We start from the raw sequence: 22,712 nt of genomic DNA on the forward strand, positions 1-22,712 counted from the left end.
TGCCTTTCAAGTCTCTGCAGGAGTCAACAATTAAAATCAAACCTCGAGACAATGCGTCTTTTATTCAGGCCGCATGATTAATGGAGCCGCGATAAATACAAAAAACCCTTCTGATCAGTTTATACAAGGCACAATAGATCTAAAACACATCGTTCATTATAATTATAAAATGGCTCTGAGTGGTTTAAAATAAGTGGTCGAATACGTTATTATTACATATATTTATGCATTTGTTTCCATATTTAATATTTTGTCCAAGCATTGATTTATTTATCTATATATTCTAAGTTATTTTTTATTTATACATGTATTGATGGATTTCATTGGTAATTCATGTGTCATTTTACTAAAAAGGAGCTTTACCAACATATAAATGCAAGTTAAATTCTTGCAATTATATTCTTCTTATATAACTTTCTGAATGTAACAAGTCTACCTCAATAGTAGTTTCATTTAAATATTTAAAAGAAATGTTGAATGCAGGACTTTTGCTTAGTTTGCTTAAGTACAAATCCATTTTTCATACAATATATGTTCAGGTTGGTAAAGTAGGAAATCCATCATATATTCATTTACTAGAAAAACATATTTCAAATTGCATCGTAAAGTAAACATATGAATAGAAAATTGATTGAGACATCCCCCTTTCAGAGTGTGACATACTATAATAACAGGTTTTATGTAGGATTTGAATGCCTGACATAATATATTCATAATTTTAAAGAAGTTTGAGATAAAGCCACTTTTCCAGTATATGTTCTCTTTATCAACACAGCATCTTATTGTATTAATTAGTACAGAAGTACAATATTTGCCTTCAATTATGATGTGAAATTCACATATTGCATATACACATCAGTCTGGATATTTCCCTCATCTATTGTAGAAGATTAACAGTACTTTTTGTTAACCATATTTGTCATTGGATATACTGCAAAGTTACCGGTATTCCTTTTAAAAATATAATTGTTTGACAGAATTCAGTTACTCTGACCTCTACTACAAATTTCACGCACCCCAATACCATTGACTCATAAATGAAATGTTGTGTCATGTAATCCGTAAGCACTTATAAATAAATGCATGTAATATTTATTTTCCGTATGTGCTGAGGGAACGGTGGTTTCGTACGTTTAACTCGGGAGTTTTTAAAATCAAGTGTAGTCACATAATCACACAATTTCTCTTTAATTAGAAATAGCATTAGCTGTACACGTCGCTGTGCACCATAAACATTAGAAAGCATTTCCCCCTCTCCCGCCTTGGTCGAGGGACAAAACAGCATAGCAGAGCTCCAGTTATCAAAATCCTATGTACACATAAAAGCTAAGTCCTCTGGTGGAAAGCCAAAAAAACAAAACATGGGAGGAAGACACGTGATTTCTCTCGTCAATATATAGTCAATTTTAGACGTTTGATGCCAAATCATAGTCCATAATGAGAGCATCAATCGTCCAGCCCCTCTCCTTGCTGTATTCTCGATGCTATCCTGATGGCTTCCTCCAGCGAGGGCTGATCGCTGAGCTGCAGAGACAAGAGGGAAACAAAACACGTTATACAAACGGTGATTGACGTGTTGATAACCTGTTAAATCGCTCACTGCCACTGATTTACTCTGATACGCCTTGAGAACTCGACACCACCTCCTGTGACTGTTTTACAAGCTGCTGAATCTCACTGACGATCGTTACATGGTAAAAGGTACAAAAAGAGTGTTTGCTTTGGAATTAACATGACAGAAAAGAGCAGAAGGGGGGGGGGAGAAAACAGTGTTTTTCCGGATGAATAAAGGTCACGAGACCAGCATCCTGTGATGTGATCATAGAGGGTTTAACCCCTGAATACCCAATATAGTATTAAACACAATATGTAAATACAGGGTCTTTACACACTTTTAAGAGTGAGATTTAAATACTTTCAAGGCACGTAAATCCAAAATATCCAGTGTTTTTAAGCCTTTATCATCACCTCTAAAGTGTAACTCCAACAACAACAAGATAAGGTAAGATAAGATGGACTTTCATTAATCCCTCGTGGGGAAATGGTTTCTCTGCATTCGACCCATTCGTTAGGAGCAGTGTGCTGCCATTTTGAACAGCGCCCGGGGAGCAGTGTGGGGAACGGTGCCTTGCTCAGGGACACCTCGGTAGCACTTGGTCTTGCCGGGACTTGAACTGGTGACCTTCCAGTTGCCAAGCCAAGTCCCTGTCGACTTCGCCACCACCGCCCCAAGAACACCATTACTTTGTACCAAAAGAACTCAACGTAAATTCACCAGTTTTTTTAAACCAGCATAAATGATCCTGGTTTATGTGTTTTGACCTTTTCGTGAGTAAGAGCTCTGAGAATGAAAAAAAAAAGAAAGAAATATTAAAGTATATTTAAAACATACCGGTTTCAATTAAAGGTCCCGTGTCATGGCCACTTCCACTGATCATAATTCCATTGTTGAGGTCGACTAGAATGAATGTATATTGTGCAATTTTCCAAACTCACATTGGTTTCTCACAGCATCTCTGTATAGCATGTGTATTCACTCTCTGTCCTAAACGGCTCGTTGGAGCTCCTGCCCCCCCCCCCTCCCTATGAGCCCAGTGGCCGTCTGCGAGACACAGCAAAACCCAGCCCGAACACACACACACACGCAGCCTGGCTGGGAGTTTGTGTGTGTGTGCTCACACACTGACTCACAGCCTCGCCGCATCCCGCCGTCTCAGGGAGGAGAAATCGGCGGAGCTGCAGCTGAGAAAAGATTGAGTGTGTGTGTGTGTGAGGAAGCTCTTAACGTAACGGCTCCACGTATTGGTCCATTTTGACCAATCCACGGAGGGGTCGTCGTCACGTCACTTAGTTCCCGGAAGAAAAAAATTGAAAAAGATCTCTAACGAGGCGTTCTGGGGCAGTAGAGACAGGTCTTTTCTGTGTTCGAGTTTTACTCGCTAGAGGGTGTAACACACAAGGGGACAGGTAATACGGAGGCGTTTGGCGTAGTGGGTTAGTGCGTTGGTGTTCGGATCAGGGGGGCACAGGTTCAAACCCCACTGCAGTCAGCATGTCGTTGTGTCCCTGAGACGCTTCACCCCAAATTGCTCCTGTGGGGATTGTCCACAGTATTGAGTATGTAAGTCGCTTTGGATAAAAGCGTCTAACAAGTAACATGTAATGTAATAACCGGATAAGCATGACATGGGACCTTTATGCATTTGCATTTTAAAGTACTAACCATATATGTAAACAAACCCTGAAGTTAAACAACGTGTTTATTTGAATAGATTTAGGATTATCCTCTTAAATTAAAGGGCTAACCTCACTAATGTCAACACTGCCTCTTATGTGTAAAACTTCCTCTAATTTCCTTCTGCTTTTAGTGACATACCTTTTTTAACTAATACATCCTCAATTGTAAATTGTTTTGCAGAAGTGTGTTCCTTTCTCATTTACAGAAAGTCATCGTTAACTTGGATTACATGTAAAGTCACAGTGTGTTGATTGATTTTGTTTTTAGCTTTATCCCTAAACAAATGCTGAGCTGAACCCCACCCACAAGGATGTGTATTAAGCGTTTTAGCAAATAGCTTTCACGCTGACTGAGAAACTCCCATCAGTTTCATTTAATCAGCAGAGCACTTAAGAGTCGTTTCAGGCATAAACTAATAAAGCAATCGTCAGACTACAAAAAAAACATCTACGACCTTTTTCGAAATACATTCTGAGCCATGAATGTTATTAAGTAGTGCAGCAGCTAATCAAAGAAATACACAAGTTGATCTGTAGTCTGTCACACATTCAAGTTGGAATTAGAGTAGTTAATTAGTCGGTGTGAGAAGCTCTGTCCTCTAATGTCTGATGGAGCAGAAGTCAGAAGTGTTTCTTCTGTTGGTTTTTGTTTGGGGGGGGGGTATAAGAAAATACGTTGTGAAGGAATCTTTTTGTTTATTGTTTTTGATCATTGCTCAGATCTGAATATATCAAATACTGCTACTACTATATATATATATCTAATACTTTTCACACGTAGGTTGTTGTATAACCTCTTTGCCATAAGAACAACTTAATAATATTAAGAAACGCACACATATAGCTCCTCAATATCGATATTGTGACAAGGTTGACTGTTGATGCCTTCTCATATTTACACAGTAAGATGAAATAATCACAAGTAGGGCCGATATTCACTCTCTGCCGATCGATCGGTGCTCTCTAAAAATGCCGATCGCATGACGTAAAATACATGACATTTTTCTCTGTGCGCGGTAAAACAAGCTCGCCAAAATGGCTTCACTGGTCTGGCTGTATTTTAAGGTGTCCGAAAAAAACAGTAAAATAGCGGTATGCAACGTGTGTGTGTGTGTGTGAAGAAGAAATCCTGCAGCTCCGCCCGCTGAGACGGACCGGTGAGCGGAGTGAAACACACACTAAGAGTTAGACCTAATACACTTAGCTATTTCATCTACCTCTGGAACAAGCTAAACTAGTTATACATATGTTTATTCTTTACTGCCGGGTCAGTCATTACTGGATCAGTGAGCTGCATGAGATACTGACAGGCTGTCACGAGAGGGAGGGGGGGGGGGGGGTAAGCTTCGGGCTCAGAAACTCGTGGAGAACTTAACAGGAATTATAAAATGCCCTTGGGTAAATGTTCATTTAGACAAACAGCTTTTGTGTTCGGGGTAAACATGAGGAACGTCTCTGGATATGAACTTCAAACTGGATCCTGAGGGCGTTATTTCAAATTCAAACTGAAGTTGTTTTTAAATTGTTATGAGCCATGTTCTCCCACATTATCTGGTGCTTGTTGTTGTATTGATTTGGGTTGTATTAAAGGTCACCTATCATGCTATTTTTAGGCATATATTATGGGTCTGTATACAAATATATAATAACATGTCTATGATGTGTTTTTCTCAAAATACAAACGATCATGCATTTTAGAAATCCCTCATATCCCTCTATCCCAGCTCTGTTTACAGAAACACGGATTTTGGGTCCTTCACTAAAAAAAAAAAAAGGAGGCGGTGCTAATGCCTGATCAGAATTCTACCGGAGATAAAGTTCAATTCTGCTGTGATTAAACGCCATCCTGTTCTAAACCACATCAAGGATTATTTCTGAAACAGTATGGCGCTCAAATGCGTTTTCTCTTGTGGGTTTATCACAAGGTGAGTTGCTTTTTTTATTTTTATTACACGTGCTCTACAGTACAGGTTAGCTCTGAGTGTTAGCGAGGCTTGCTAATGTAAACAAAGACGAGATTACGTCCAAAACACGTCAGACATTGTTTCTGATAGCAACTTTCTGTGGGTCCGCCGCCGATATTACGTCATATCGGCTGCAAATCTGTATCCGCTCGTTGTTCCCCCGGTTTTAAAAGATGTGGGTACGGAGGAAAAGAGAGAGGGTTTTATTTTCTGACACTGCGTGAGTTCCCTGATACACCAGGGACACATATTTATGTATAAAAGACATCACAAAGTGCATTTTGCATGATAGGTCCCCTTTAAGCAGTTATGGGTTTTTATTTTTTATTTTTAATAAACGTACATACTATTGGGTTTTTGCTGCAGGTCTGCTGCTACTCACATTTCTTTTAAATACAGCCTAGAGACTTATAGAGAGGTGAAGTCCCACCCATCTACCCCTCACATCGATAACAATATTGGCCGATTGTATTGAAGCGCTGCTCGTTTTGGTTTTGCTTTGTCGAAACCAAATGGAAATAATATGACGATAGACTGTTTCAGTTTTATGTGTACAAACTGGACAAATGTGGGCTTTTTGTTGTTGTTCAGGAGGTTGATCCCGCCCCTGCCCCCGCCTCCGACGTAAGCGCGACGTATGCGGTTCTTGCTTTTAGACGGACAATTTTTTCGAGCTTGGTAAGAACCGGTTTTCGGGGGAATGAGCCGGCTCCGCTGCGGTGTGACCAGGAAGAACCGGTGCTTATCAGGCTCTAGCTCCGAACCGGCCCTGGAACCGCGTTGGTGTGAAAGGGAAATAATAGATGTATCTTTGAGTTGAACTGGCTCCTGTTGTCTGTTATCCATACAGATTGGAACTCAGCCCACCATTCATTCCCTCCTACTGAGTCGCTCTACCAACCTGCACAGATTGGAACTCAGCCCACCATTCATTCCCTCCTACTGAGTGGCTCTACCAACCTGCACAGATTGGAACTCAGCCCACCATTCATTCCCTCCTACGGAGTCTTTCTACCAACCTGCACAGCGATGTGAGTGCCGTTGGAGGTGGCCAGTAACGTGACGGGATGAATGTCTTCATGCTCGTGACTGTATCCCGACTCCTCCACCGTCTGGAACGCCGCCATGTCCGGAGTCATGATGGCCACCTGAGGGCGACAGAGAGACGTTCACTAATCAATCCTCTGCTTTAGTGTTGGGTTAGAAACAGCTCCAACAGCTGTATGACCACATCTGGTAATCTATTTAAACAATTTGTAATCAATCAAATAATCTAATTTGTTTTTAACTTGTGATGTGTCAGTTTGTAAAGCACTTTGAGCGTCATGTGTTGTATGAAGCTTTATTATGATTATTGTAATTATTTTCCAGAGCAAGAGACTTTGTTGTATTGAGGAGATTAGGATTAGCAAAATGATTGTTATGTAGAAAGACAAATTAGGTGTAGATTAATGGTGTAAATAACAATTAAAATGTGTTTGTCTCATAAAGAATAGCAACCCTGTAGAACGTAATGTGAAGTCAAATGTTATGTTCTTTTTTCCTTTTGGAGGCAAGTCAAATTGATACTACGGTTGTCTTTTGGACATTAGCTAGGTACATTGTACTTGTCCTCCATGATATATTTGGCTGGATGACTATAACTTGAGTTGTGCTTTAGGAGGATGACTTTTTATTTTGAAGATTTTATTTGCAAAGCTTGAGAGAAAAGGGGAGACGACTTGGTTTTTGATCAAGTGGTAAAATAACCGGTATTTCTCTAATAAAATAAAATGTTGGAGCAGTGTCAAAGGTTTTTTTGTGTCTGGTGAACCAATGAGAGTTAGGCACTTCATATTCATGTTACAAAATAAAGAAAATCAATGAATTAAAATCAATTTGTAGCAATCATGGAGGTCCAGCAGTGCATGTGAATCATCATGAGGTGAATATCTAACAAAAAGTCTGTGGTAAAGTTTTAGTTTTTTGTTAAATTTGAAGTAAACGTGTCTGGCTCATTTCAGATAATTAAAAAGAAAAAATATATAATTAATTATTTATAACATTTTGTTTTTCCATTCCAACAACATTTTTGCACTAATTTACCTGTTCCTCCGAGCCGTCTGTCGTCACCATGGTAACCGAGTGAGCACCTTGCGTCGTCAGTTCGTGTGCCGGGATGGTAATGGTGGTGCCTTCTTGGGTTACCATGGTGATCGTTCCACCCATAGCTTGTAGATCTGCATCAGAGATACTGACCTGAGGAGAGAGAGAACATAGTTATGTGTCAACATGTCGTAACTAAAAAATATCTTGTTTTATTACAGATATTTTCCCGCCTTAATATATTTTTTGATTGACAGATTTAACGGAATGTGAACGGAATGTTGCCATTTTAAGTCCCCGGAACTTTCTTGAATTTTAAAATGTTCCGTTACCTGCTGCTGTGTTCCGTCCTCCTGCGTAACCAAGGCAATGTGTTGCTGACCAATCATCTCCGAGCTTTCCATTGGGACCTGCTCCGAGCCGGAGTCGTCGGCCCCGACAATCGTCGTGGTGTAGCTGACGTTCGGGTCATCGATGGCATCTGAATCGAGAGTGACACATTGAATTTGAGATGAAAAAAATCTATGTTGACGACTTTTCTGTTGATCCGCCATAATCCTGAATATATTCCGTTTATTATTATTTATAATAAAATAAAGCATTCCAATTCTCTGATCGTAAATGATCTCTAATGCTACATTCCCACTGACCTGTCGGGGGTTCAAAGTAGGCCTCCTGCTCCTCCTCGATGGGCTCCGTGTCGTTGTGAGCGGTGCGTTTGTGCATGGCGAGGGTGGAGATCTGCTTGTAGGTTTTCCCACAGTGGTTGCAGTTGTAAGGTTTGCAGGGTGTGTGGACCACGTGGTGTTTGTAAAGGCTGGAGTATTCTGTGAAGCGCTTTTCACAGCCAGGCACTGTGCAGACGTAAGGTTTCTCTCCTGGGGAAGAAGAAACAATTATAACCTTTATTTGCTAAAATCTTTTTTCATATAAATGCATTTGTACAGGCTGAACTCAAACTCTTTCTCATAGCATTTAAAGGGGACCTATCATGCAAAATGCACTTTTTGATGTCTTTTATACATAAAGATGTGTCCCCGGTGCGTCGGGGAACTCACGCAGCGTCAGAAAATAAAACCCTCTCTCTTTTCCTCCGTACCCAAATCTCTAAAAACGGGGCTACAACGGAGCTGATCCAGATTTGCGTCCAATATGACGTAATATCGGAAATGTAGGCTGGCTTTACACCCATGGCCCTATCAGAAACAATGCCCGACTGTTTTGGACGTAATATGGTCGGTGCTTACATTAGCATCGCTAACACTCAGAACTAACCTGTACTGGAGAGCATGTGTGTGAAGAAGCAGGAAGTAAAAAGGAACTCATCTTGTGGTGTAACCGGCAAGAGAGAAAGCCTTTGAGCTCCAGACTGTTTCAGATCCTTGATAATCCATGATATGGCGTTTCATCACGGCAGTATTTAGTTTAGACGGTAGCTGCCGGGTCCCGCATGAGCTCAGACCCCTCCTTTTTTATTTTTTATCAAATTTTGTTTTGTTTTTTTAAGCTTTATATATAAAATCAGCACGTTTGAAACAGGAAGTGAAATAGAGGGATATGAGGCATGGCTAGAATGGGTGATCTGTTTGGTATTTTGAGCTAAACACTTCATAGACATGTTTTTTATATATTTTTATATATCTGAGACCTATGCTATTGCCTAAAGATAGCATGATAGGTGACCTTTAAAAAAAAAAAAATACAACTGGCACACTTGTGTTTAAGTTGTTAGAGACACTCACCAGTGTGTATCCTCACGTGGTTTTTGTAGTTGGTGGCGCTGGCGAACGAGCGTCCGCAGGTGGGCTCGGAGCAGTAGTATGGCCGCTCCCCGGTGTGCGTTCGGATGTGAACTTTGCGGATGTTGGACGTTGTAAACGACCGGCCGCAGCCGTCCATCGGACATTTGAAAGGCTTCTCTCCTGCACACAAGAAATGGGATGTCCGAGATTAAGGGGTAAGCCATCATTGTTTTATTTTGCACACAGGTGATCTGCAGCTTTTTGAGAGTAACATTTGAGCACAATTCAAGCACGTCAAGGTCAAAAATCACCTATTTAAAGTGTCCAAACGCATGCTTTTATGCAAATGAAGATTTCCTTTATTTCCACAGCAATCAGTTTATATTTAGATTATTTTACAAGCCATGTTTTTTTTTAATTAGGAGGGATGAAACCCTCTTTAATGGTCTCACATGCAGAGCAGACACAGTGACATGTGTTCTCTGCTTTTAACCCATCCTAGTACCAGGAGTCTAGCACTAGGAGCAGTGGGCAGCTATTGTACAGCGGGGAGCAATGGGAGTGAGGGGGGAAGTGTCCAGTGCCTTGCTCAAGGGCACCAGGGCAGGGCAGGAGGTGAACTGGGACCTCTCCAAGTAGCAGTCCACACTCCATATTTTAGGTCTGGTCGGGGACTTGAACCGGCGACCCTACGGCTCCCAGTCCAAGCCCCTACTGACTGAGCCACTGCCACTTTAATTGTATGTTTTTATGGTGATTATTTAACACATAGCTAGCTCCAATGCCCTCTATGTCTGCTGTGAGATGCAGATATGATGTTGGGGATTGTGAATTAAACTATTTAAAAACATTAGTTACTGTGTCTCTTAACTACAGGATTTAAGTGAAAAAAGGGGGAATAGATTCCATTTTAAATTGACTGCGAGTTGGGTTTAAAAAAATAAATAAAATTGTTATTGTAGAGAAAACAGTCTACCCTTCAACCAATGAGATTTAAACTTATTATTTATTATTAAAAAACCTCGGAGTCATGCTGCTCATGATGACCGTGTGCCTGAAAACTCCTCCAGCACTCTAGTTTTTGGGCAAAATGGTTTTTCAAAATGTGTGTGCCATCATAAAACAGCTGTGCATGACTCTTGTCTTTGTTTTAACATAACTTCAGTTGCAAACCCTCAGTTGCTTCTTTGTTAAACAAACAGCCTTAAGGTAGCAGTTAAACCACACGCAACTCCTGACCCATAAAAGAACATTCAAACACACTTTTTTAAACATACGGTGTAATACGATGATATCAGACTTTGTGATGTACCTGTGTGAGTCCGTGTGTGTTTCTGAAGGTCTCCGGAGGTTTTGAAGGACTTGCAGCAGTTCAGCTCTTGACATCTGTACGGCTTCTCCCCCGTGTGTGTGCGTGAGTGACTCTTCAGTCCATACCCTTAGAATATAAATAACAACAGAAATGAAGTGGCATTCAGTTCAGTTCAAAGCCCTTATTCCGGCTTAACACACACGTGCTGATGAGAGCACTTGATACTTTATTTTAGGTTAAAACTATCCATTTTGTCAGGTCATTATTTTGTTTATAGGTGTGCAAAACAACCTCTTTAGCGAAATGTACTCATGGGCGTAATTTCCACTGGGGACAGGGGGGACATGTCAAAATCCCGTTTGTGTCCCCCCCACTTTTCAAATGTGGGTTGTTGTTTTTATTACGCAAGCGGTCATCGTCACGGAGAAGCACACAGCGTCTCCGTGTGTGTGTGTGTGTGGCACGAGCGCATTTTGTGTGTGAGAGAGAGAGCTTTGGCACTATTGTTCAGCATATATTCAAGCATATTGAATTGAGAGAGAGAGAGAGAGAGAGAGAGAGAGAGAGAGAGAGACTCAAACGGTTTGGTCATCTATGTAGCCTAAACAAATATTTCCATCTATTTAATATAGGCCTAGTTGTAAAGAATAAGTTAAGAAATCATTCCAATATAGGTCAGTAACAAATTAAGAACACAGTTTGAAAGGGGGGTGATTAGTAAGAATATGCATTAATAAAAAGAAAATATGCAGACTAGGTAAAATAGGAGAGAGGAGTCCCCCCTAGAGGAGGTTAGGTCCACCAACAAATAAAACAGGTTCACATGGATAGGATACTAGTTAAGTCTGCACACTGGTCCGACCACTTTTTACTTGGTCAATACATCGCGACCCAACATTTTGAAGCACTCAAATCTATTCAACAAAAAATCGTGCTGTAAAATATACGCTTTTCAGCATACAATATTAATGAAAGTGAAGTACAGTGCATATATCCCTTCACAGAACTAAAGTATGCTTTTAAAAAAGGTTTAATGAGATGCTGGAATCAAAGCTGAACTAATATAAAAAGGCACGCATGCTGAAAAAAAAAAATATGTATTTCTTCACTCACACATACTCGACCCACTCGAAACGGGTCCGTGACCCACTTTTGGGCCACGACCCACCAGTTGAGAACCACTGCACTACACCATATAGTCCCTAATATATTTGTGGAAAGGCAGGAAATGGAATTAAATCGAGAAAATGTTTCATTGCGGAGGACCCCCTGTTTTGCGTACCCCCCACTTCTCAAACCAAAGTTACACCCTTGAATGTACTAATAAAGGCTCGTTCTCTTTCTACTCTGAATTATGCAATGTTGCAAAAAAGACGTGTTCAATGTGTAAAAGTTTTAAGTAGGGTGAACCAAATTAAATGTTATTCATGTGGTCATATATCAAACTACATATATGCCTCAAGGGGCTTTACAGTGTGTTCAGCAGACTACACCCTCTCTCCTCAGACTCCCACATTAACAGACCCGCACATTAACGAGGAAAAACTCCCAAAGAAACCCCACAATTAGGAGAAATGGAGCAAAGCTCAGTGAGTGCAACAGAGGATGTATGTACAGAGTCTACAACATAGAAAATGCAAATGAGCAAAAGGATAATGAGACAGTTCAGTGCGCACACGTTCAGTCTCCAGTTACCTGTTGCAAACTTCTTCCCGCAGCCAGGATAGTCACAGATGTACGGTTTGTCTCCAGTGTGTGATCGTTCATGTACCTGCAGGACAAAGAAACACAACTGTGTAGCAGGAGGGCTGAGAAACAACATCATGGGAAGATGCTGTAAGGGAAATACCATCTTTGAACAATTCCACACACAACAACAGAACACACACTCTCACCTTGAGATGGTGGGCGGTGGTGTAGAGCTTCCCACAGCCGTCGTACTCGCAGCGGAAAGATTTCTCTCCTACGTGTGTGGCTCGGGCTGACCTGTTTTCTTGACCCTGTATTACAATCTGAACAAACATGTGTTAGACTGCGCTGGTTAACCTGGAAAGGTCATATTTAGAAACGTAAAGAAACTCTTACCCGCATGTGGACGCCATTGTCTGCTTCCACTCTGCCGTATGACCCCAGAGGGTTTTCTATATTCTCCACCTGACAGGAGGAGAAAGGGCACTCCCTGTTACAATATATGAACATTCACAACCGAGGGAGATTATTGAAAAAAAGGTGTATTGTACAAATCTACAAAAATGTTACACCAAGAAAATACATGGTACTAAACATTGTGAAAACATGTCAGCAGCACCCTGAGGATCACCTTGGTGGTGTACTGCTCCAGCACGTTGATGGTCTCGGGGTCGATGGAGGTGGCCTCGCCCTGCAGGTCAGCGATGGTGCCGTCGGCCTGGATGGCCAGGATGGTGTTGGACTGCGGCATGTGCATGGTGTGCTGGATGTAGGCGGTGCTGCCGTCCTCCAGCTGCACCTCCTGCAGGCCGCTCTGCTCGTATGCATCTGCGCAGAAACAAGAGGAGGGGGGTTCATGGAGAGAGAGGAACTGAGTTACAGGATGAAAACTGAGGGTGCGGTCGAATAGTCCAAAAATCTGCTCCCATCGTCTACTCCTTGACATCTATGTGAAAGGTCACAGGGTTAAAGGTGGGGTAGGTAAGAATGGAGAAACCAGCTGGAGTGCGCTAGAATTTGAAAATACACAACCGGAAAAAATCTGCCCCTTCCTTCAGACTTCCTCACAGAGCCCCTCCTCCGACACACACGAACGCACACATGACCAATGAGGGCACGAGATAAGTTTGTGCCCCGATGGAAGGCTGACAGGCAGGTAGGCCATCCAGTTACTTTAGCCGGGCCGGCTCAGGTGATTGGTCGTTCTTTTTACAGCGCCATGGCTTCCACAGATGACATTTTTTATGTATTTATTGTCAAAGCATTTAATGTATACATTGCTATCGGGATGTTAAGAGCATTCCATAGAATATAACAAAAAGTGTATCTGAAGTGAATTACCTACCCCACTTTTAAGGGATAGTGGATAGGAGAATTCAAAAGGACTTAGGAGAAGAGACTGCGGTACTTTAGAGAATCCGAATGCACTTCACTATCCGACGTGTTTATGATGCGCCAGCGGACGTCATGAATGTGCGTCTGCTGCTGTGGGGAAACTATGGAAACTACAGTTTTCTACAGCGGACTACAACATGGATGTTTAATAAGAACGAGGGACTGCTGTAAACTCATCTAGAGACTCTGCACCGGGCTCTGATGCTGCTGCTTTGCTTTATGAACGTGGACAACAGAGAAACATATTCTTCATGACCAAAGTTGGAATTGAAATAAAAAAGGAAAGTGAAACTTATGCTCGTCACCCTCTCCCTCCGGTCCACATTAATACCAATGATCCCAATACGTATGATTGTATGAACTAAAGATCTTAAATCAATACAGATGTATTTATTATAAACGTTAGTCCTTAACATCTATCTCTGTGTACATCACCATTCAAACATCTTTTAAAAGTTGAACAAACCCCCCACAGCTCAGTAAAGACTGAAATGTTGACTTTATTTGATCATTTCAGTAAAAACTAACGTTCATATTTCTCTCTTTGATTATAATACTGATGAACGTTCAAAACAAAGCACTTTGGCAACTTACCACCTATGTTTTAAAAAGCTTAATAAGCACCGTAACTTTCATGATATCATTTCTCGGTCATAATCGGTTGTTTCCGTGAACGGCCGACTGTTGAGTGACGGCAAATGCTGTGGCCGCAATGCATTGTGGGGCAGCATTTTCTCCTCTCCTTTCATCAAGGGAGGTCCAGTGGTTCCTAAGCTAAAGGAGGTTATAAAGGAAGTTTGAAACCTCCTTTCCTATCATCTAGAGCAGGGGGGTCAAACTCAAATACACAGTGGGCCAAAATAAAAAAATGGGTACTAGTCGAGGGCCGGACTGGTTCAATGTTTATTGCAAAACTTATTGAAATGAACTTATTGCACATATTAAACCTGGAACTAACAAAGCTTAAATTATTGCCTATAAAAACAACATTAAATAATCAGTTGCATTCATTTCTTATGGCTCGATCTGCAGCTTTTTCTGAGTCATTTCTTATTATCCAAAGGCCAACAGCTTGGCTCAGGGCTCAGGCTCTGAGCGGAGGAAACCCTCAGGATGGAGTGAAGGTGTGCGTGCAATATACCGGCGGGCCAGATCTAATAGCAATTAGAAATTATCCTGCAGGCCGAAATTAAATCCACCAAGGGCCTGATTTGGCCCCCGGGCCTTGAGTTTGACACATGTGATGTAGAGAGAGGAACTGAGCTACAGTATAAAAACTGAGATGTTGTTTACTCAGGAGGAAGGTTGGTTTCCTACATGACGAGACAAACTTACAGTGTCTTTAAATACAACCACTTAGCTATAAAAGGGGGCATGATTAATCAATGTAATACACATGAATGGGTCTATTAGGGTTTTTTTTATTTCCATGAAAGAAACAATTTAGCATATTTTTAAGAACTGTTTTTGGTTTCAGATTATGGTATCCAAAACCAATTTATATTCTAAAAGAAGCAGATCCAAGCTGCAGTAAAACTATTTATTTTGTGATTAGAGTCAACTGTGCACCTAGAGGTTGTACAAAGACAAAGCAAAGTAGGTAAACCTTTTGAAAAAAATGTAATCTTTGTTGGATATACATTAGGCGCATTCACACCGCAGTACTTTTCCCACAAAGGTTCATCAGAACTCTTTAGTTCTCATGAACTAAGTACAGATCGCGTTCACACCGGAATAAGTTCCTGGGGAGGATTAGGCAAATGAAGCCGCTGACGTCACTTCTTCTTCTTCTTCTGCTGCTGCTTTGGGTTTACAACAACTTCACGGCGTATACTGCCACCCGAAGTCCCCTGCCGGAAGTCCCCGGAGTCGAGTTGACACCTTCTCATCTCCACCGCTCCCATGTTTTATTTTGTGTTGCCATAAGTTAGTCTCTCTGCGTTTCTGCACTGGGCTAATGCTAATAATGCTAATGCGAGGATAATAAAATGGCGGCTTCACAAAACTTTTTGGGAGTTTTACGGGGCGTGGTTTGCAATCCGCCCAGCCAATCAGACATAGGAACCTTTTTCTCCCACGAAAGTCCCTGCTCTCTAGCAGGGACGGAGAAGGGGGTAAAAAGGTTCTCATGAACTAATTTTAGTTCCGGCTCTTTTTGGTGTGAACGCGACATTTCAGAACTATATCGGAACTAAAGTGGGAAAAGTACTGCGGTGTGAACGCGGCATTCGATTCTACTTTTCAGGGTTCATACACTTTTTCACCAACGATTTTCAATGACTTCTCCATGACCTTTACCTAATTTTCCATGACCAAAAACATTACTCTTTCTCAGCGGCACTGGAAATGGTTTATTTTAACATGGAACAGGAAAATAAGGTCTGCATATGAAACATGCTGTGCTTGTCTAAAACAAATCAAATAGGCTTGCTAGCTTCTACAGTACACGCTGAAGCAACTCAAATCTCTCACCAGCAAAATGCCTCGACAGTTAAATGCCATTTTACGTTTCATTACGATACGATACAGTATTTATTATCGTTATAGTATTACTATTTCAGTGATTAGATAAAATATAAATTATATTTGATGCAACTTTAGTTACATTTCCATGACTTTTCCAAAACGTTGGGAAAAATATTGTTTTCCATAACTTTTCCAGGGCCTGGAATTAGCATTTTGACTTTTCCAGGTTTTTAATGACCGTAAGAACCCTGACTTTTGTCTCTCAGGGTGTGTTCACACCTAATAGTCCGCTCTCTGGTGCGCACCAGACCACAGTTTGTTACATTGTTTCATTTTTCAGAAGGTTCGGTTTGCGTTCACACGGGCAAAACTCAAACGGACTATAAACTTTAAACACAAGTCATGTGGGGTACAAACGCAAATCCCGGCAATTTCTAGCGGAGCCTCCGCCATGGAGCATCGGCATTTTCGGCAGGTTATTCTCATGCTGCTGTTAGTCTGGAGATCAACAGACATATGATTATATAATCAGACAACGTCCGTTAAAAAACATTATTACATGGCTTTGTTGACTGTATACAGTTTGGCTGAAACTAACTGACAAGACAAGAGCGACAAGAAAACAGCGGTGCAGTAACGGGCAGAAACCCTCCTTTTTACGCAGCGGTCCAGACATAGACATCAGACGGCGAGACATATTCAGTGTGCAGTTACTTTGGCATTAGGGCAGGGATATCTAGATACTTCCCAAGGTTTGACATCATGAATTGTGCTACTTTTAAAGCAAGCAACGATTTTTTCAAATCTGTAATCATGAAGCTCCTCAAAAACGCGATCGAAGCAGTTCCTGCCGTTGCTACGTTAGTTCAAACAGTAACAACGGACTATTTTTCTTAGCGGATGCATGTAAATGTAAATACATACAACTATTTTTTAAATCAATAACATCATTTTCTAAATCCACAAAAGCATTTCAATTAATATTGGGAGTCATGTCGTTACTTTGTTGAGAATGTGGCCATGTAATAAGCGGGATAATGTGCAGCAGCGCGGTCATTATGAGGAAAAGAACACCTTCATGCCGATCTAGATCCCTCCGCTTCGCGTCGGGCTCCTGATCAGCCTGTCGGTGTTCTTTTCATGCTTATCCATGAGAGACGTTCTGCAGAGGAGGGAGTTTCACCGACGACAAGTTGTTCTTACTTTTATGTAGCTGACGGAGAATTTTTACTTTACACATCACTGTTCAACAGTTCATTCTGCTTTACTCTTTAACTAAACAACCGCGGATGTCTTGAAAGACTCTTTCGCTAAAGATTTTTGAAGATATCCGCGTTCTTGTGACACGTAAATACTGCGCTTCCTATGTTTTGGTGCGGACTGCGTTCACACCAGCGATGAACCGCTCCAGAGTTCGCAAGCAAGCGCTCCGAGACCACCTATTTTAGCGGACCAGAGTCCGGTTGTTTAGTTCACTTCAGAGGTCTCGGACTGCGTTCACACCGACCCAAACGAACCGCACCAAGCGGCTAAACGCACCAGGGTTCGATTCAACCGGACTATACAAGGCAGGTGTGAACGCACCCTCATATTACGTTTTTTTAATCCCTTTCAGTTTTAATACATTGAATTCGATTTTCCTAAAGTTGAATATTTAAACAAATGACTGAAATGAGACACGTTGATGTTGCCTAAGAAACAGAGATGAAATACACGTAATGTTCTTACCTTTGGGTGTGTGAATGTAGGCTGTTGTTCCATCTTCTAGCTGAACTGCTTGTCCGTCTTCAAGCTGTAAACTATCCCCTCCTACAACAGGAAACAACATAAAGTGAGGCACAACGACTTCATCAGCACTAACCACTGCTTTGCTTTACTTTCTCTAAATGTGTTCTACAAGATTGCATTAAATCATCCTTTTTAAATAAAAATAAACTATGTATTTTTACCTCCTTTAGGCATGGACACGTGCTGAACATAGGCTGCGGAGCCGTCCTCCAGCTGGATCACCTGGCCGTCCATGATCTGTCCGTCCGAAAACGAAGACTTGGAGTCGTGCTGGATGTACGCAGTCGATCCATCTGCAAGAGTGATGGCCTGCAGACTCACCGTGTCCAAGCTCTCTATCTGATCGCCATCTGGGGAAGATGTTTGAATTATCTTAAAGTGAGAAGATCATAATGTTATGGCTTTAGATGCAATTTGAACTACATCGTAACTTTTCTAAATAGATGATACAGATCTGACACTGGTAAACTCACTCTTTTGTGAGAAAACAATAATAATCATCTATTAAAAAAGGGGCAATAAAATGTCCAGTAGCTACTTTTCTTGTGTACGTACTTCTCACGCATTATATTATTATAGTAATTACTCTCAATATAAATATATAGTATTCTAGACTTTCTTTTTGAGGTGTGACACTTGTATTTTTCTATACAGAAACAATACTCATTTGTCTTATTTAGTCAAGAGCTGTAAATTAAAAACATCCAAAAGTCCTTTTGAAATAAAAATAAATATGCCAGTTGTCCACTTCAAGACTTATTTGATAACAATATATCGACGAGTTGATGTTCAGGATCTCACCTCCCACAGTCACGGCCTCCGTCAGACAGAGGGTGACCGGCTGCCCGTCTGCATCGTGAAACTCTGCCATTCCCGGCGAGTCCCGGTTTATCTGGGCTAAGAGCATGCTTCAGCTGCTGGAGAGGAGACACAAGCACATTTAAAACTTAAACTGGAGTCCTCAGGTCCAGTTAACACACAGAGACATCATGATACGAGCACTGGGGGTAAAGAAGTGACAACCAGTGGTGTGTTGATGCACATGTGCAATGCCCATTCATATAAGAACATTTCATTTGACTTGGCATATAATAATTGCCATCAACCATGAGAATACAAACTCTGTACAGCGAGAATTCTGCAGCTATGTTAGCATCAAATAAGACAAACAAATTAAAGTACTGGTGCATTATTCAAATATCCATCCATCTTCTCCCGCTTATCCGGTCGGGTCGCGGGGGTAGCAGTTCCAGCAGAGAGCCCCAAACGTTCCTTTCCCTGGCCACATCAACCAGCTCTGACTGGGGGGTCCCAAGGCGCTCCCAGGCCAGCGAAGAGATATAATCCCTCCGCCTGGTCCTAGGTCTACCCCTTGGTCTCCTCCCAGCTGGACGTGCCTGGAACACCTGCCTAGGGAGGCGCCCAGGTAGCATCCTAACTAGGTGCCCGAACCACCTCAACTGGCTCCTTTCGACCCGAAGGAGGAGCGACATGTAAATCGTCAAAAATGGTGTATTCGCTGTTAGCTCAATCGTGGAGGTCGTAAGCTATCAAAAATGTTCTTCTCAATTTAGCATCATATTGGATAGGGGCTGAACTTGTGCTGGATTGGAATTTTTCCAATCATTCCCCTAGGAGGAGTTCGCAAGAATGTGCTTAAAGTGCATGAAAAACGCACATCTTTCAAAATGGCCAACTTCCTGGGGGGCGGGGCTAATGGAATCTATTTACAAATATGTCTGCAATTCCATGAGGAATGTCTGTGCCAAAATTCGTTAAGTTCTGAGAAACTATATGTGCCTACCACACAATATGGGGGCGCTAGTGAGCAGTTATTTTTAAATTACGTTTTTTTTTTACATTCTCGAAAAGGTCGTGGGCTCTGACGTGTGTCCCAAGTTTTCCGTCCGAAGCTCATTTTATGCTATCACAATTTAAAAAAAAATGTCTAGGTCAAGCCCACATTCTGAATTTGTTGCGACACTTTTAAATCTGAGTTCGTAGTCACCCCGAGAGTATGTGTAAAAAAAAAAAAAATGATGATTCCATCCTCTCGAGTTATAAATTGGTGGGGTTTTTGGCACCCCTTATAGTCTAAAATGAAAATTATTTGGTGTGCCTATTCCCCGAGACAGACTGAACCTATCTACCAAAATCTGTGATGTTTGGATACATTGTTGATGAGTTATAATAATCCTTATATTTATTATAGCGAACACTTTTACATGTACAGTATGTTGATTTCGTCAATAGATAAATGTACTTTTTTACTATTAACTTATGATCATTTTCATGATGGATTATTCTGGTGATTATTTTCTCTATTTACCAATGTATTGTTTGGTTTCTAATGACACCTTCCCAATGTTTTGTTTTGTCCAACCTCATGATCAATTTATATCTTTCAAATAAAATAAAATGATCAAAAGTTATATCAGCAAATAGTTCGTCCATTGTCAAACCTTTCATATTTATATATATGTTTATCTTCATTTGAAAAGTACCTATACATATTATCAATGAGTCCTTTAAAATGAATTGTATTGAAGTATAACAAATTGAAATACTCAAGATAAGTACTTAATGTAGTGTATATGAACTTTATATTATACCACTGCTTATTTCTTATCTTCTGATTGCTTTAATATGATTATTAATAAACACATGACCGTGCACTGCAGTCATTATAGTTTGGCGCTAGTTATTTTGAATATAGCATTTAGGGGGGGGCTAGCAAGCTAAGATGTTAGCACAACTATGACTTGCCACATTTGTCATCCGTATAAAATACTATCCAAGACGTGTAGTAAACTGTTTTCCTGTAAATGTTGAAACACTGACAGCCTCTTTTATATCACAGCAGAAACTATATGTCACAACGAAGTAGGGTAGTTATTAGCCACCATGCTAACAACAATGCTAACTACGCCAACGGACCCGGTGCTGCTGTCACCACTTTATTTAAGCGGTTAACTAGCAAACTAATGGTGCATATTGTGACTTCAATGAGAGCATGTATATATATATTTAAAGTTGATATAAGTCTCAGCTGGCTCTGTGACAGCTGGAGGTGCTAGCTAGCTATCTGCACGAAGCTCCCAGCCTCACATATAAGTAGGAAACAACACGGAGCTAATTAACGATAACATAAGCATTTTGACTCGCTGGATGTCTTTTTTAAATCATCTTAAAACTGCGTTTCCCATCCGTGTTATGACTCCCATTCACAGCCCGTCTCTCCCTCTCCCTCTCGGAGATGGCTGTGGGAATAATGCACACTGGGTAAAAAACCAATTTATATACTAACCTCCGAAAAATTTCCAACAATTCCTCCTGTTCGACCACCATGCACCAGTGCAGGAAACGCTCCACGTGCCGGGAACATGTATGACACAAACCGCCCAGGAAGTGCGCCGGACGTTAAAGCAAATTATCGTAGTGGTCAAACGGCGGTACTACAGCTTCACTGGGGTAACAAATATAATACAAATTTCCCTATTGACTTACATTGGGTAAGATACGTCTGTAAATCAGCGGGTATTTTTTTTTAACTGAATCAACTACCCAGTACTAACATTTGTATAGCCCTTATTTAAATCATTAGGGTCTTGATGTTGTAAAATGCGCTTAAAAGCTGACTCAGAGTTATTTTCTCTAGCCCTTCATTTGACTGAGCAGATAGCAGGAGATCGGAGGCAGGGCCTAAGGAAAACTCAACTGCGCATGCTCTATGGGCCCACATCCGGGTAATTTTGCTCTCGAGAGTCAGGTCATTTTTGGCTTCATGCGTCACCGAGTAACTATCATAGGAATGAACGGGGTCCCGCCTCCAATGCAGTATCCAGTTCAGAACGCTCCACACGAAGCACCCGCCTACTTTGGTTGGCAAGACCCTAGCTACCATTCTGATTGGTCAATTCGAGGTTCTGTGTTTTTGCAATTCATCTTCCCGGGCCCCTTACGGACGCCATTCCGCGTCGATTTTCGTATTGTTGACTGAAAATGCGCTGTGTCGTTGTTAGAAAAATTTATATTGAAGCTTCAATTAAAGACGATAGCAAACGGATACTGTGGATTGCAAACCGCAGTGCGCTGAGGAAAATGAATGGGTTTGTTTGGCTGCAACATAAACAGCAATGTGTGGGGAGGTTTTTCGGCATCCATGTTGAAAACAAGGTCGTGTGGGTAAAAAAAGAAGGGGAATATGGGCAATGGAGTGAAGAAGAGAGATGTGCGGCTGACATCTGACAGAACAAACTACATACAGCATCACATCTGAAATACAAACCAAGAGCAGCGTGCACAACTGGATTTCAGCTCTTAAATACATTCTAAACCGAAATAGGTCGATGGATTAGAGTTTATAATGTGAGAGAACTACACAAGACAGACGAATTATATATATATATATATATATATAAATTATATATAATGCATGCATTACAACATTTGCACCAGCTCAACACAGAATACCCATTAAAAAATATCTAGTTTACATGATTGCAAGTAAAGTAACTCTATAAAACTCTCTTAAAACAATATCAAAACAAATCAAGAATAAAGAGCAAATTTGAAGTGCAATTTCAAAAATGTACATATAAATCAGGAGAACTGGTTTTTGATTATTAGTGCATAGCCTACAGCTTGATAAAATTAATTTTGATCATTTTATTTTATTTTATATATATTTTTATTTTATATATATATATATATATATACACAATCAGTTTAGAACCATATCTTTGAACTATTTTATACATATTTATGAGTTGTTGAAGACTGATAACAGTCTGAATCTGCAAGGTAACTAAACAAAGCTTTGAAATAATTAGAATGGAGTAAACAATACAATATGTGCTTCTGAATTTGAGTTTGTAATAGCCAAACGGCTCGCTGCACCCTCGCTGCGAGGGGGACCCAAGTTCCCATCAGCAAAAACACGTGGGTTTGCTATCCTGGCTCCAAAATGGTGGAATGAGCTCCCCATTGAAGTCAGGACAGCAGATAGCTTAAACACCTTCCGACGCAGACTGA

General features: G+C 41.0%; 1 protein-coding gene across 2 annotated transcripts; it reads right to left on the reverse strand.

Moving 5' to 3' along the window:
* Window positions 1–1,171: 1,171 nt before the first annotated feature.
* Window positions 1,172–21,070, reverse strand: znf143b (zinc finger protein 143b). Of its 2 annotated transcripts, none has more exons than XM_034078952.1 (15): window positions 20,986–21,070; window positions 18,480–18,595; window positions 17,840–18,028; window positions 17,619–17,699; window positions 12,661–12,857; window positions 12,426–12,494; window positions 12,236–12,352; window positions 12,036–12,111; window positions 10,341–10,466; window positions 9,029–9,208; window positions 7,937–8,164; window positions 7,619–7,767; window positions 7,287–7,439; window positions 6,221–6,349; window positions 1,172–1,524 (listed from the first exon to the last, which is right to left on the reverse strand). In XM_034078952.1, exons 2-15 carry the CDS (start codon window positions 18,583–18,585, stop codon window positions 1,447–1,449), a joined length of 1,878 nt encoding a protein of 625 aa, XP_033934843.1. In that variant the 5' UTR covers window positions 18,586–18,595; window positions 20,986–21,070; the 3' UTR covers window positions 1,172–1,446. The 2 variants fall into 2 exon arrangements, with proteins under 2 accessions (XP_033934843.1, XP_033934844.1); XM_034078953.1 differs by having other exon boundaries at window positions 18,480–18,592; window positions 20,986–21,046.
* Between the last annotated feature and the right edge of the window lie 1,642 nt (window positions 21,071–22,712).

The sequence above is a fragment of the Pseudochaenichthys georgianus genome, unplaced genomic scaffold, assembly GCF_902827115.2.
Source record: "Pseudochaenichthys georgianus unplaced genomic scaffold, fPseGeo1.2 scaffold_521_arrow_ctg1, whole genome shotgun sequence".
Classification (NCBI taxonomy): domain Eukaryota; kingdom Metazoa; phylum Chordata; class Actinopteri; order Perciformes; family Channichthyidae; genus Pseudochaenichthys; species Pseudochaenichthys georgianus.